Genomic DNA, 17,307 nt, shown 5'->3' with positions numbered 1-17,307 from the left:
ATATATTACCAAGAATCTTTGTTTTGCTCTCATCCTTTACACACAGAGAAAAGCTTAACAAAATAATCTGTAGCTTAATGTGACACTTGTATCATATTCACACAGAGTCCCTAACACCTTGCACAGTATGTCCTAACCTGACTAGATAGTAGAAATGCAAGTACTAACTGTCAAATCATAGATCCTTACACTTCCCAAGTGGAGATTCTGACTTGGGGGAAGAACATGGAAATCTATTTTTCACACTCACTTAAGGAAATTTTAATGACCTGGCACAATGGGAAGTGAGGTTTTCATGGACTCTCATCTTGTACCTGGCCTTAAAAGTTCAGATCATTATTTTGGTACTGGAGATTCAAGCCAGGGATGCTTTACCACTGAGCTACACCTTCAATCATTTATCTATCTATCTATCCATCGATCTATTTTTGAGACAAGTTCTTGATAAGTTGCAGAAGCTGGCCTTGAATTTGCAATCCTCCTGCCTCAGACTCCTAAGCCAGCAGGCTCAGCCAGAAACAAATTATTAAAAATATCAGAGAATTCTATGAAAAATAGCTCAAAATGGTTCAATATGAGAAGGGTATTTTAAGTGGCAATGAAATATCCATTACTTTTAAATGGTTTTGGTTTTTAAAAGAAAATACTAAACTACTCCATAGCTGGGATATTAAAGAAGAAAATGACCTAAATTGCTGTAAGATAAACAATGAAACATAAGCCTAAGTTTAAACATAAGTGCTTCTTATCTTTAAGGTAACTCGTAATCCTTCTCCCTGTCTCTTGTTTTAATCTGTTACTAGGAAAGTTTTCACACACACGGGAAAAAAAAAAAAAGGATTCAAGGGAAAAGAGAGGGGAGTACTAAAACAGGTAGTTTAGATTACTGAATATCTACTTTGCGCATGGCCAGTTATTATCTTGTTCACAACAGCATTTTGGCAACATAGGTATCTGAAGTTTAAGAAGGCTTACTTCCTGGTTAAGTGGCATAACCAAACTGATTTGATTAGTTTTAGAGCTCAGATTAACAATGTGGTCTTTAAAAAGGAGGTATAGAGATGAAGTCAGAAAGATGGACTTTAAACATTACTTAACATAGTGTCTTTAGAGACTACTGGGCACATGGGTGGTGACTGATCAATGAATGAGTAATGAAGAGATTAGCAAATACCTTGAGTAAAAAGATGACATGACTTCTAACTGGCTCAAAGCCCTGATTACAGCAGCACTAGTGTTATAAAGCCTTCTTGCCTCATTAGTGATCAACAGTAATTCATTTAGTTTATTTGAAAAAGGTGGGACAGCATCTTCTGTAATTGAGGATCATAAAATGCTTTGTGAATATAAATGGTTATGGAGACCATAATACAAACATGAGTAATAGAATGAAATCGTATGCAAACTAAAAGTTACTCTTAAAGCTTTCAAATGATCATGCTGATTAGTTCCTCTTCTTATGTGAGTGTAATTAAATGTTATCAAATGGGGACAAACTCTCTTTCCTGTATCAAATTAGGTTTTGAATGGTATATGTGGCTTGGTCAGATCTGAGTGTGAATGATTTATAGAGAGAATACAAATGACGTCAGAAGTTTCACTAAAGATGATATCTATATCTAGGGATAATTTCTGGTCAGGTAAATGCACTCTTTAGCTTATTCTTCTAAGAACGGAGTATTTGATATTGTGAGGTAGGAAAAAAAAGGCTCATAATGTTAGAATTAAAAAGGGAAAACTAGCTATTAGGAATCTGTGGAAAGCCATTATAAACAGGTACCCTAGTTTAAATCCAGCTCTGTGAAGAGTACACATGAACTTTGGCCAACTTCCTTAACTTCTCTGAGTCCTTCTTACTATAAGATAAGGATAAGACATGTCCTCTGGGATAGATATACTTAAGTAAATGTCAGAAAGCCTCCTTTGCACAATTGTGTTCACATAATGAATTAGAAAGGTTATATATTCTAAGGTCATACGGTTTTGGAGAGCCAGAGAGACAGTCTCTAGTAGATCTAAGGTCATAAGCCAGTTGGATTTTTAAAAAAATTATCACATTATCTCAGCTTTACATCTTTATAGAATATAAATCTGAATTGCTATAATTTCAGTTTCATTTAATTTTTAAAATAAATTTTACTAATTGCAGAAAATATCAGATAAACTGGAAGAAATGAAGAAAATAAAAGATAAATTTAAAAAAAGAAAAAAAAAGATAAATTTACAATATTCAACTCTAGTTGTAGAATGTGTAGAACATTATGTACCTATAATATATTCACTGAGATATTTTAGAAAATTACATTCATCCTGTTGAGATTAAAGTTCAGTCCTTCTAAACATGCAAATTCTGTAACACATTCACCCAAGATGGTACAGGGAAAAAGCTTCAAATGATATAACCTGATCCTTCTTCCTCAGAGTAAACATAAAGAGGTACCAAAACTCTATTATGTCACTCTTCAGTCCTTTGTTTAGAACAGGGCTACATCATCCATGGGGAAACAATATAATTCTATCTTCAAAATCCAGGATACATAGTCAATGCATATATAAAATAGTACATCATACATAATGTCCTTTTTCGGAAGTGTATTGGGGATTGAACCTAGGGGTGCTCTACCACTAGGCTATATTCCCAACCCTTTTCATTTTTTGAGACAGGGTCTTGCTAAATTGTAGACGTTGGCCTTGAAATTGAGACCCTCTTGCCTCAGCCTCCTGAGGTGCTGGGATTACAGTTAATGTGCCACCATGCTGGCCATATATAATGTCTTAAAGATAAAACATCATAAAAGTATATGTATGAAGACACGAATGGTGTGACTCTACTTTGTGTGCAACCAGAGAAATGAAAAATTGTGTTCTATATGTGTACTATAAATTAAAATGCATTCTGCTGTCATGTGTAACAAATTAGAATAAATAAGTTTAAATAAATAAATCAATTATTCGGCATGTGTAGCATATGGGGATAACTATACATGCTGAATAACTGATTTATTCCAAGGGCTCAGATCTCTGCATCGGGCACACTGGCCTCTATTCACATCAACACACAAGGTAGAGAAGGTTCCCAGCCTCTCAAAAGGCTAACAGTACTGCTGTGCCTGACATATGAACAGGGTGTCTAATTCCCTGTTCTGACCCGTTAATGTTTGACATCTAACTGACATCCATACATAAAGACACACATAAAATTTGGCATTATTGCTTAATGCTCATTTGCTTTGGTCCAATTTTCATTTCCTACATAGGTAACTGGTTTGGGAGACTATTCTGGTACAGTTTCATTTTATAATGTGATACTGACTTAAAATGCCAGTTTTATGGCAATAGACTGCATATAGGCCAATATTTTGCTATGACTTGTTTTCAGTACTTCATGTTAAAATTCTATTTTATTTTTAGTTTTTGTACCTAATCCTGATTTGGTTAACAATTTATTTTTTGTGTGTGTGATTTTTACAAAACTGTTTCTATAAGATTTCTCCACCAGATGGTGCTGTGTACAATTAAAGCCACATTTTCACTATTCTGTTTTTAACTACAATGACTTGACACTTTTAAGATTACTGTTTGTCTAATGGTTGATAAATGAAAAACATAATGAACCAATAAAAACGTGAAAAAATTAGAGACAATTTAAAATAACATGAATCAAAGTGGAAATTTTAAATTGAGAAATCTAAGTTTGCTGATAAAGATATAAATTTGGAAAATTTATTTTCTGTTACATAATAGGTACCAATTTCCCTTTCCACTTCAATTTAAAGGAAAACAACAGTATTATTATTTACTATAAAATATATGACCTTAGGAACTTCATTTGGTCTCATATGAAAATTAAGAACAAGTGAGAAATTATTATTCTTGCTTTATAAAATTGTTTGAGGAACTTAACCATTTTATTCCACTACAATGATTGGGATTTTATTTTTCTTTTCTTCTTTGGTACCGGGGACTGAACCCAAGGGCACTTAATCACTAAGCCACATCCCCAGCCCATTTTTAAAATTTTATTTGGAGACAGGGTCTTACTAAGTTGCAGAATCTGGCTTTGAACTTGTGATCCTCCTGCTTCAGCCTCGTGAGCTTCAGGGATTACAAGTGTATGCCATCTGAACTGGGATTTTAAATTGATGGCACAGATACTTAGGAAGAAATAATTGTTTTTAAAACCTAATAGTTATATAAAACAAAGTGTATACAACATCTAGAGCAGCACTATGAATAGAAATATAATGCAAGCCAAATATGTAATGTTAAGTGTTATTATAGCCACACCTTTAAAATAAAAAGGATTTGGCCATGGTGGCAGGAAGGTGGCAAATTCAAGACCAGTCTCAGCAACTTAATGAGACCCCCATCTCAAAATAAAAAATAAAAAGGGCTGAGGACATAGCTCAGTGGTAAAGTGCTATCGCCAGTACCAAAAAATAAATAAATAGATAGATAGATAGATAAATAGGAGGTCGGGGGTTAGCTCAGCGGTAGAGCACTTGCCTAGCATGTGTGAGGTCCTGTGTTTGATTCCCAGCACTGCAAAAGTAAATAGATAATTAAATGGATCTGATAAAATAATAATAATTAATATTCTAATTATTATAATTTTGCTAAGGATTAAACCCCAGGTTCTTGCACATGCTAGGCAAGTGCTCTACCACTAAGCTGTATCTCTAGTCCCAGTGAAGTTAATTTTAATGACATTTTATTTAGGCCAAAACATCTAAAATATTATCATTTCAATGTACAAACCCTGTCAAATTATTAATGAGATACATATTGAAGAGGGTAGGGATCATGTATCTGGTATATTTTATATTTGCTGCCCATTTCAATCACTACTGGGCCATTCTAATGGCTCTGCAGCCACAGGCATATACTGGCTACTATACTGGACAGTGCCAGATCAGAACATTTCTCAAGGTCTTAATTCATATGTTAAGGACCTCTAAAGAGGAAAGATAAATGTTCCCAGGTCCAACATAACCACAGACTAAAATACTCTTTGAGATCTGACTTTGGAAGCACAATTTTAACATGTTTAATTCAGTTCTGAGAGTTTAATTAAAATAAGGTTTTCACTAAACTCAAAAAGTAGATTAAATTTGGTGTACTATTTGGGGTGGTAAATGTTTGTTTTCTGTTTTGCAGTCTTTTTCTGTGCCAGGAATACACTAATTGATAAGAGCATAAACAGATCTCTCTATCTGCTGCCAAAGAGAAAAGTTGCTCTTGAAACATGATACCTTAGTGGTAAAGGCAGGTTCTTTGCACCCAGACCAAATGCCCTCTGTGTTAATCTAGCCTTCTTACTTCAAGAGAACTTTGCTACACACCTGCTTCATTAGCATAACCAGATGACTTTGTCCCTGGGCTTGCTTAAGAGTGCTAGAAGTAGGTCTTATTTCTCTACTATTTTGCAGCTAAAGTTTTTCCTGAACATATGCTATATCTTTTTAAGTCAGACAAGAACTGAGAGGGTATCATTATTAATAATGAAAAGCTTAAATACCAGTTGACATTTTTGTGACAGTTTTGTTCTACACAAAGCACTTCCCTAGGCATCCTTCATTTGAGAGCATACAGGAGGGCAAAGGAGTGCAGTAGAAAGACAAGTGGGTGTGGAAACAGAAGCCCAAATTTTGGAAGTTTAGGTCCACCTATTTACTATTTCCTGATTGGATGGTGGGGGTGGGGTGTTATGTCTAGCCCATGGTGTCCTCGTGCAATATGGGAAAGGGTGCCCACATGAGGCAAGTAGACAGCTTGGCAAGCAAATAGCAGCACTGAACAAATTTGAAGAGTGCCCATTTGTTCTTGGGCCAGTGCCAAAGCAATGGAGTGGTAAGTCAGAGAGGCAGGATGTCAGACTCCACTTGCTCTCCTTACACAACTTAACATGGTCTCTGTGGCTGTGACTGAACACTGGGCAAGCAGGTATGAATTTAACATAGAGTAGCTCCTCTGCTGCCCATTAATTCATTCTGAGGCATCCTCCCTGCACACACTTAAACTAAGTTGTAGAGAGAGTGAGCACTTGGTTAGGGTCACTTAACTAATAAGTGGTAGAGACACAGAATGGGAATTCTGATCTATGTAACTTCCACAGATCATGGTCCCAATCACATTACTAAGATGAGCAAATTCTCTTCTTCCTGGCTTTTCCTGAAGTTGTTTTATAATTAAATTTAAGTACATGGAAAGGCTTTGTACATTTTAAAACACCATTGAACATATCCAAACTTTACAATTTTGTTGTTTAGTAAAAATCAGTGATCAAAATAATGGCTAAGATGATTTTTATTTTTTATTATTTTGGTAATTGGCATTGAACCCAGGACTACTTCACCAGAGCTACACCCAGTCCTTTTTATTTTTTATTTTGAGACAGAGTCTTCATAAGTTTCTGAGGGTCTTGCTAAATTGCTGAAGTGCATTGATCTTGTGATTCTCCTGCCTCACCCTCCTGAGTCACTGGGATTACAGGTGTGCTCTACTGTGCTCAGCCTAAGATAATTTTTAAAGACTTGGGTATTAAAATTTTCAGACCAGAGAGTACAATGGGACTGGTAATTAGCATGTAGACTGGTTATTAAGTAGCATACAGAATTCATTTATGCAAACGGAAGTTTAAAAAGGAAACATTTATAATAAGATACACATTATCACGGATCATATATATATATATGGCAGATGAAGCCTAATTGTTATGAACTATGGAAATTAATAAGTTAAATAAAATAATCATAGGCCAATTTACTTCTCTTTTCCTTAAGGAAATCTTGAGGGATCTGGTCACTGGTTTATTTCATGCATGGCTTTTCTCTTGTTAACAGTAATCCAGGAGCAAAAAGGAGAGAGGCCCAGAGTGGAGAGATAAGAACACAAAACACACAACCTTCTCTGTGGCACTTATGCTTCTGCCCCACTAGAGGTTTGACTAGCTGGATGATCCAGGAAAATAACAGGTTAACTTCTTTTAAACACATAGATTGATTTCTATTTTTGCTTGGTTTTAGAGGGGGGATGTTCTGATAAGAATGACATATTTGTGGGGATAGGAGTGTGGAACTTAAGACTTGAATTTGGTACAAAATCAAACAAAGCTTCTGTTATAAAATGTGTTATTATTCCTTCATTATTATTATTTTTAAATTTAATACACATAAAAACCACTGTGCCTTGAAAATTTAGTTCTCATTTTTGCTCTCACAGTCTGTAGGGGGCTTGATTCTTTAAACCTGGAAGTATTTATAATTCCTTTTAATTATCTAAAATAGAATCAAATTATATCTGGTCTTTAAAAATGTAGCAAAGAAACTCAATCTGCCATTTCCAGGATAACACACAGAATCCAGGGCGGAGAATTATATCACCGTTTCTTTAACCATTGGCATAGCTGTGTTTGGGACACCATTTGTCTAAGCAAAGACAGAACTTATTCCTATTTGAAAACTGACTTATTAAAAACAAAACACATTATGTGATGTGTGAAATAATAAAAGCACACTCCCCAAAAGAAACCTGAAAATTTGAAAAAAAAATTGACTTTTGCCTGATAGGTCATACTATATATAACATATGCTCAAAAATGAAGAATGTATTATTAGAGTATTCAGTATTCTTGCTAAAAATGCACTGTCCAGTGAGGTTGCCACTGGCCATGTGGCTATCTTAAATGAATCAAAAACAAAAAATTACCTTCCTCAGTTGCATGATTTACATTTTAAGTGCTCAAGAACCATGTATGACTAGAGATTTCTTATTTAGACAGCAGAGGTGTAGTACATTTCCATCATCATTAAGTTCTATTGGGTAGCTCTGTCTTAGAATAGTCAGTGTTCTTTGAAAATAGTATCAGCTTTTCATTTTTTTTTTCAAATTCAAGTGTTCTGCTATTTTTTTTTTCTCCAGGAGATTAATATTAATGAAGACTGGGGTAGAGGAAACAGACTACAGAGACCTTTCCTCCAGATGGCTTATACTGTATATCTTTCTGTCTATTACCTCTGTGCCTGACTCTGGTGACAAGAGGAGGAAGGTGTGTATCTTGCCTTCAAGGAACTTACAGTATCAAGTAGCTATCCATTAAAAAAAAGTTTTTTTTTTGTAGTAGACATTACATTTTCAAAACCACTTTAGTATTTAAGAAATACTGGATCTTTAAAAACATTTTTCATACTTTGTTTTCTTTAAAAGGATGACTATCATCTATAGAAAATCCATTCCTCTTAATCTCTCCATTTTTTAACCTGAATCATCAGGTTAAAAATTCTTTCAGCCTTCCACAAATGCTAATTTATTCTAAGCATTTATTCTTTTAAAAACTTTTGACTGTGTTTCTCTTCATGTCATGTAAGAGAATGACTATCTGTTATGCTTTAGAACAAGTTCAGGTAATACTAATTAGAAATTTTAATCCCCACTGAATGTTCCCATCCTTAAGAAATTACTTGAATTTGTAGATAGCATGTAATATAAATATTAATATATGTTTAATCCTTAAATAGCATATATGCATTAAATGTACCTGATCCTAATCTAGACCCAATCTAATCTGGACCAAACTTGGAAGTCTGTAGCAATTTTCCATTGTGGGTTTGTTTTCTTCTTCACAGGGTACACATTTCTAAAATAAGTGGAATACAGTTAAAAATCTTGGAAATATAGAACTAGATTTCATCCCCAGTGCTGCTATTTAGTAAGTTAATCTTAGATAATTACTTGACTTCTCTGAATTTTAGTTCCTTTCCCTGAAAAGTAGAAGTAAAACGACTGAGTTTATAATGCTATATTTTCTTTTTAAACTTTTCATATATAAAGGCAGTTACCAGTGCCTCATGATTGCTGGATTTCTCCAATTATTAGTTTCTATCTACCTGGCTATAAAGCATCTTTAACATTCATGGTTGGTAGTGACCATATCTTATACAAAACTTTTGGCATGACATTTTTTTTCCCTTGTAGAATGAATATAACGGTGACAGTAACTGAAATTTATCAAGGGCTCACTGTGTGAAAAGGACTATTTCTGAAATAAGAGCACTTCACATAAATATTTATTATTTTTAATAGTAATTCTATAAAGCAAGGAGGGTTTCCTCTGTTTTACCCAAGAAAAAGGCACACAGGGATTAAGTGACTTGTCCAAGCCATCCTTCAAATACTAAGTTTGTCTAGCTCCTTTGTCTACACCCTGAACCTGCAAGAAACCCTGTTAGATACATTCTAAAACTCAATGAATTAATAAATATGAATTTTATAGGATGTGAATTACATCTCCACTAAAGCTATAATTTAAAAACAATGGCTGAATTTGCAGTGAGTAGGAAGTAAATACAAAGTAAAAAGATTAGCTCTGACATTTTTGTCTATAGCATCAGATTTCATGAGCTTGGTTTCTCCTCCCTCTTACATTATTTAAGGAAATCTCTGTCAAATAACTACTCTCAAAACCAGTCTACTATCAATGTCTACTAAGAAAAACTGCTATGATTCTAAGCATCAGACATCCTAAAATAAGATCTGTTTTGCCGTTCTTACTAGGTCAAAGAATAAGACACCAAAACACCACAGACTCCAATAATTATCTTGAAACTTATTTTTTAAACTTGTTATGGCCCAAGCAATATTAAAAATTCAGGAAGAATATTGAAGTACACTGGGAGAAAACTGAATGAACTGAAAGAGTCTGGAAATAATAATTCCAAAAATAAAATGTGAACTTATTTTCCTGAAAATGCTCCACATGCTTCACATGCCTTTCATTATTATTTCATCTCACCTTATCCTTTCTTGGGATTTGGAAAGATTGATACATTTGATTAAAAACTAAAAGAATCACCAGAATATTGCACATCTGTAGTGTGTGTGTTGGGGGGAGGGGGAGGAGGACAATTGTTAAATTAAATGGAACTTTATGCCATAGATACTGAAAATCGCAAATGCTAAGGAACTTGGATCCCAGCTTAAAATACAACAAAGAGAAGCTCAGGTACTGTTTCATGCAATCCAGTAATTCCCTGTTTCTGCCTGCAAATAGTGACAGAAAAAAGGAGTCATCATTATTACCTTCATCCATGCCATTAAGTAATTCGGTTAAATCTTCATTTTTACTGTCAAATTGATGTTCCTTCCATGTTTCACCATTTTCACTTCGAAGAACAATGAGTTCTCTCTCTTTTCCCCTCATGGACCCAAAGTGAGGAATTTCCACTATGACAGGGCTGGAAAAAAAATCCACATTATTTTGGTATCAAATTAGATATATTTATAGTATCATACTCAAAAATGTTTCATCAACAATGTTTGACTGAAAATCAGAGGTGCCACTCAGGTTGGGAATGAGTTCAAAGCTGCAGAATCATTTGCTTGTTCAATAATAATATATTAGAAGCCTGATAACATGCCATCATTCATTCACTCACAAACAATTCTTGAAGGCCTACCATATGTTAGGCATTAAACTTAATAGGGGAAAATATTCAGCACCATATACATAGGAAATTTGAATCAAGGAATTTAAAGATTAAAATAGGCCATAAGAAAGAAAGTTGTTCCATTTTTTTTAAACACAAGAAGGTATATTATACAAAATGCTAGCGATTTAAAAGGACACAGTCATTTCTTTAAAAAAGAAGTTCTATCAATTTCCTAATTTGAGAGATCACCACTACATTTTTCCCTTAGCAATAAAGCAATTCATAGAGCAATCTACTTGCTCCAGCAGTCAGTTTCCAAGACCCTCATGGCCTGTGTAGTTTCTCATATTTTGAATTTGTGAATAGGGAGTGGGCAGCTTCATTTCCTGGCTCTAACATAAACTGTATAGGAATACTGCAAACTTCCTGGAAAAGCACTTGTTGGTTTGAAATTGTCACATAAAGACTTAATAATTTTTGACAGTGTCCTTTTGCAAAGAGATGTAAAAAGAATGGCTGCAAATTGAAGATAGCCAATCAAGCCATGGGAAATAATTTTGTTAAATTTTAAAATGGGATAAATACTAAAAAAGATGGATGGAAATAAGCAGACCACAATCACACACAGTTTATGTAGTTGGATTGTGCAGCTTTATTTTATGACATTTAAGTAGACAGTATCATTATTCTCCTACAGAGGTTGTATGTAACCTCATCTCTTAACCTATGTGTTCATGTACATGTAATAATAGGAGATATGGGTTTAAATAAGGAGAGAATAAAAAGGGATAGTAGTTGAAAAGATCAAATAATGAAAATATGAATATTTGATTTGTTTTTATAGAAATATTCATTTAAAATGGGGATAATTGTAATTTTACTTTTAGCAAAATAGTCATAATTCAGATTAAGATTTTAAATATAATTTATTAATATTAGCCTCTATTCTTTAATAGGCAGAAACAAAAACAAGTATTCCTAACAGTGCTAATAATTTCAAGAACTATTAAGATATTTACCACAATTTTTAACATCATACTATTGCACATTAAATTTTATTTGTTTATTCTTTTGAGAACAAGATACAATCTTTGCAGGTTAATGTGTCAGATACTGTCTCTGTCAATATTGAAGGAATGTGGCTTTGCGTTTGACATTCAACAGTACTGGAGAGAAGGTATGAACAGGGCCTTTGACCAAGGTGAAAGCCAAGCATAACTTTTCATAACAGGTCTCTTCATGCAGACTGCCAAGGCAAATACAACAACCAGACAAGCGAACAAACAACAAACATCAACACATTTCAGCTTAAACAAGACAAAACAAAACAATTCAACAACAGAATATTGTTTGCTACCTAATTCAATGTCTTTAAATATCATGTATTCCCAATACTTCTCAAAATCATTTTACTTATGAGTTTTTCTTTTCTAAGCCCATAAAGATTACAGAGTACTCGTAAGTACTTTTAAAAAAAAGAAATAAAGATCTAATTATACACATAGAGACAAATATACACACATACATGTATATCATTGATAGCAAATGTCGATTCAAAGCCTGAAAATACCTTCTCTTACACTGGGCTAAACTTGAAGACTCTGAGTCTAGCTTAAAAAGTATATTCAGAAGAAACATTTCAAATTAAAGAAAGGTTTATAGAAGCACAAGGTTATGGAAGCAGAATGCTTGCAGTGAATTCCACATGCTTTGAAAAGCACAAGATAGGTAGCGGTGCTACATTAAGTCAAGCCACTATGATTTTTTTTCTTTCAGTGACACACATCAACTGAAAGCATTAAAAAACTTAAAAAATAAAAATAAACTTAAGACAAGAATAAGACCATGAGTGTGACAGAAAAAAATTGAAAATGGAAAAAAAAAATTGTAGACATTCTGTATCTTGTCTATAAAGATCCTACCCAATAAATTTTGTTCCTTGAGGCCCAAGCTGCAGGATTCGGCTAACCAAGCTCTCACCCTCATTTACAGGGGGAGGATTGGTAGGAAGATGCAGTTTACTGAATAACATCCATGCAGCAGGAAGAGAAACGAGAAGGGGAAATTATGAACAAACTGTCAGTCACGACAGAGCCTGCCTGATTTGCACCCAAGTGCCACCTCAGAGAACGAATTCAATTTATTTTTCTTTTTTATAAAGTACCATATCACAATGGACTGTGTCCCTAAAAATTATCTTTAAAAGGACATCCCCAGAGTATACACTTATTTAATGAAGTGATACAATTCCAGCATCTGCATGTTTTTCTAGGAATCGTGCCTTGACCTGCACGGGGGCCGATGGGGTTCCGTGCACTCGCTGAGCTGAGAACATGCTTTTCGGTTAGTAAAAGCCTTGACCAGCAAACTGAGTTAAGAAAGTACCAGCCTAATAGCCTCTCACAGAATCACACAGCTTTGTGACCTTTGACACTACACAAAAAGTATCCTCAATCAGGTTCAACTAAGTCATTTTAATAGTTAACTCCTTAAGTTAACAAGGGTAAAGAAAATAAAAAATGTGGTAAGAGGGCTAAGATTAAAATTAGCAAAACTTACCCTAAAAATTGTGCCCCTGCAGGACCCATTTCTACCAGCCTACTGGCTAATCCCTCTCCTTCCACCATGGGGGGTGGGTTGGCCAGTTTATGTCTCTTTACCAAACGGCAGGTGATTCGGGTGGGGGCTGTACACTTGCGTGGAGGAATGATGATTCTCATCCCGTGGTGCCGACTTCCTCTCATGGAGCCACCTCTTGCATCCACCATAAAGCTAACCAGAAACCTGTAGGGAGAAGACCAGAGGACAGACTTGAATCATTTCCAGAGTGGGTTTTCAAATTAAAGGTTACAGTTTAAAGTGACAGACAATGTAGCTATTGATTTCTCTCAAGATAAATTGGAAGCAAATACAGTGGAGTTCACATCAAACATGCATTAAACTTGTGCACTGGGCAAAAAGCTGAAATACAACTTACATTTGGTGGAACATGGCCTCCCAGAAGCTAACCACTTTCTGAGATGCTCTCATTGAGGGAACAGAGAATCTCTCAAAGTTGGGATAAAAACTAACTATTAAAAATGCAGCCATGATTAAAAAAAAACAAAAAAAAAACCAAAAAAAAACCAACACTGTCCGTGGTCTTTTAACATACATTCAAGGTTATTTTAACTATAAGTGGTTTCTGCCACGTTAACTATGTAATCTCTCTCCCCACTACAAGTAAGATGAAACTCCACAGTATGTCTAACATGTACAACTCATAAAGTAAAGGAATATTTAACCATACCAACACTCTAGTTTTTACTAAGATGAAACAGAATATAAAAATAAAAGCAGATGACTAGATTTGCTAAGACAATTTTGATGGAAAGGGATTAAATATTTCCAGTATAAAAATGGAATTATAAAATAATCTATGTAAAATAATCTATATTTAGACATTGTATGCAGTAATACAAAAAGTAGAATATAGTCTTTTAAGAAAGTGCCTCTAAATTATATAATTCTGTTATTTGGTCTTTAAAGTTAGTAAGGAAAATATTTAATAACATGTAAGTATGGCAATATAAAGAAACTGTGTCAAATATGAATAAGAGCATATTGGAATCCTTGCTTCCTATCATGTATGAGCCCATCTATTGTTGTTCCAGAGTTTTACTCTGATGAACATAATTCAGTGAGTCCATCATATGGAACAGTGCATATCAGACAGGGGAACACAAACATATACTTCTTGCATTCTAACTTTCACATGGGAAATATACTTATTACTAGAACAGCGCCAAATATTATCATGAGAAAGCTGTCTGAATTCTTACAGTATTTTTGGAGAAAAAAATAATCCCATCCATCAAAATTCTTTATGATACTTTCATCTAAACACAGTGCTAACATCCTGCAAATAGAGCTTAACCCCTTATGGACTCTTTTCTGAAGAATGCTGGCTCTTGACCTTGGAAAGAATGACCTACCTCTTCAACAAAACAAATTAGCCTATAATCCCCATAGGGAGACGAGCAACAGGATGGGGATAATTTTTCAACCAAGCAGATTTCCAGAACCAACTCTGCTCATCTTAAGGTGGATGTACCTTCACACCCTTTTTGTTTATTTATGGATTTAATTATTTCACTCTGAATTAACTGTATGTTTGATAACAGTCTATCCATTTTCAGAGACTGGGACCACTGATATTCAAGGTAAGAGGGGAAAAGACTCCTCTCCATTCAAAAGAAAAGATATTTGTTCACTTGTTCAAGTGCCTACAAGAATTATTTCCAATGCTAAATGATATGAGGTTCACTGGAAATTGCTCCAGGGTGCTTTCTTTTTCCTAGACACACACAATAATATGTATGTATATGTATAATAAATATATGAAACTATTTTTTATTCAATAATTAATGTAATATGACAACAGTATAAAGAAGCCTATGACAAAAATCTGATTTTTCTCTATTTAGCAGTAAAATATTTTCATTGGAACCAATAGAAACAAAATGGATTAAAAATGGTTCAAGACAAAAAAGTTCAAAATAAAAAGATGCAAGACAAACTTTGAGTTTGAAAATTCAGTTGTATTAGTACGAATCCCCATAGAATTTCCACTGAGAGGGGAATGTTTGCTGCTCTGGTAACAGCTGAGTCTCAACAATATAGACAAGTGATTCAGATCAGGGCTATCTTGTTCACTGCTTGACTTGTAGAGCTGTGCATAGTTCTAGCACACAGTAAACACATATGTTTATAGAATATTTATTTTGCAAGTGCAAAACTATTTTGTTATGTGTGCCTAGAAACTGCCTAGTTGTGACTTAGTTATTAACATTAATGGATGGATAGATGTGGATCTATAGTGATTGTAGCTGAGAACTCTGAAGGTAGAGTAAGGGTATCAAGTTTAGTTTAAAAACATCCACTAGCTACAAAGAATATCAGAATCAAATGGACAAAATATGGCTAAAGTGATTTTAATGAGAAACTAGAAGAATCTCTTTCTCTGTGTTCTCTGAAGCACACAGTGCTTGGTTGCTACTCTTAACAATCATTTCCTGTTCTAAGGTTTTTAACTTCATAGGCCAACAGACTGAAGAAAGGTAAGAACATGTGTTAGGCAGAATATAGGTCAATAACATTGTGATTTGTTTTCCAAACTCATTCCTTAAATAATGTGCTGAAAAAGTCATGCAACATAATTTATACCAACAAAGAAAAACAAATTAATGTGATGTTTAATAATATTTGTATCTTAATAACATTTAAACTATAGCATGAATTCTACACATGATCCTAAAACTAACATATGAATGTTTCTAGTTCTGAGAACAGCAGGATGACAGATGCTAACACACTACAGAGACTGACACAATCTAACTGTGAGGAAAAATTCACATATATTAAAAATACAGAAAGGATGGTTCACATAAAGGACACAATTATCACCTTGAATCATACTGAGGAAGTGGAGAAGAATAGCTGCAAAATAATTTAGAAAGCATATGGGGAAATTAATTTGAGATAATTAGAAGCAAGCAACAGAAAATGTCAATGACAAGCAAAGAAAAACAAAAATCATCAGGAAACGAAACCATGGCATTCAGCATTTGTGGGACAACCTGGAAAAGTATTTTGCCTTAAATGGCTGAATAAATTACTCTACAGACCTGGCAATAGTGAAATATTTTCAAGTGTACAACATCTCTCTTTCCTCCTATTCCAATAAGTCCACACTGTTATTTTGCTTTATTGTACAAGTCTTCTGTCCTCAATGAAATTTCAAGGGAAAGAGGAAATAATCTGCATATTCAAATTCTTCATCATCTCCAATGTATGGGAAAGTTCATTTCTGATTATTTCATATTTACTCAACTTCTCAGTTTACTAAATTAAACTCTAGAATATTTGTTTTGTATGTGGAGATTGCAAAGTGATGATAGCTCTATGGCAGCAATTCACCAACCCTGATTTAAAAAAAAAATGGACATGTCTACTGCAGGTATGGCAAGAGTTTCATATTTTATTTCTCAAATCTGATTTTTCTTGTGGGTGTTTTTACAATTTTGGGCCCACATACCATACATCTAATATAAATCATATGAATATTTTAGGAAGTTTAAAGTTAATATTACCATAATAATTCAAAATTTTTCTGAGCTAAGGAAATACAATGTTAATGATTCAAATACCACATGGAATTTGTAGCTTTAAAAACAATTTCACATAAATGACTTTTATTCAAATGACATGGTATGGATTCCTTTCTCAGAATTACAAAAGACAAAATTCTAAATTGATATTTTAACCTATCATATATTTCTTTCCTCTGACTTATCATTTACAAAATGGAGACAATGAATAATGTCTATATTTAGTGTTATCTAAAGGTTCAAGTAAGTATTAAATGAGATAATACATGTAAAAGACTTAGTCTAAGGCCAGGTAAATAAAAAGAGCTAGGTAAATTTTAGCTGTTAAAAGTTATTTTAACTAGAAGCAGCAGAAAATACTTTGTAAGTTGCTTCCAGTAACTTATTTAATTCTAAATCATCTCTTGTCTTTGATCACAACAAAAAGTCTCACTGCCAGTCTTAAAGACAAAAATAATATGAAATAGTCACTATTTTAACAAATTATTTTTATTCTATTTATATCAATGGCAATCATTCCAAGTTTTGAATTACCTACTGGTAAAGAACCCAATATCTAAAAATGCTCTTATTTATTGATTCACTTATCAAAGCAGGTCACCTGTTAGCCTCCTGCCTTAAATTTCACTGGCCAGGGAGACAGCAATGAGGGACTTCTTTGATGTGGTTTTTACTCAGCATTTCTGGTACACAGATATTTCTATGTTCACTTTCTAAAAGTGAATTTCTTT

At 33.9% G+C, this 17,307-nt stretch overlaps 1 protein-coding gene across 36 annotated transcripts in view; it reads right to left on the bottom strand.

Moving 5' to 3' along the window:
- Ank3 (ankyrin 3) overlaps nucleotides 1-17,307 on the bottom strand; it is a 639,364-nt gene that overhangs the window by 60,509 nt on the left and 561,548 nt on the right. For 21 of the 36 annotated variants that reach the window (XM_058577999.1, XM_058578003.1, XM_058577998.1 and 18 more), the window contains 3 exons: nucleotides 15,873-15,905; nucleotides 12,987-13,211; nucleotides 10,078-10,232 (listed from right to left, as the gene is read on the bottom strand). In XM_058577999.1, coding sequence (XP_058433982.1) covers nucleotides 10,078-10,232; nucleotides 12,987-13,211; nucleotides 15,873-15,905 — 413 coding nt within the window. The remainder of the gene's footprint in view (nucleotides 1-10,077; nucleotides 10,233-12,986; nucleotides 13,212-15,872; nucleotides 15,906-17,307) is intronic. The other 15 variants (XM_058578025.1, XM_058578002.1, XM_058578013.1 and 12 more) reach the window with 1 other exon arrangement.

This window comes from Marmota monax, unplaced genomic scaffold, assembly GCF_021218885.2.
Source record: "Marmota monax isolate L192 unplaced genomic scaffold, Marmota_monax_Labrador192_F-V1.1 WCK01_AAM20220418_F8-fsc00019, whole genome shotgun sequence".
Taxonomy (NCBI): Eukaryota; Metazoa; Chordata; class Mammalia; order Rodentia; family Sciuridae; genus Marmota; species Marmota monax.
This window is presented reverse-complemented; position numbering and strand designations above follow the sequence as displayed.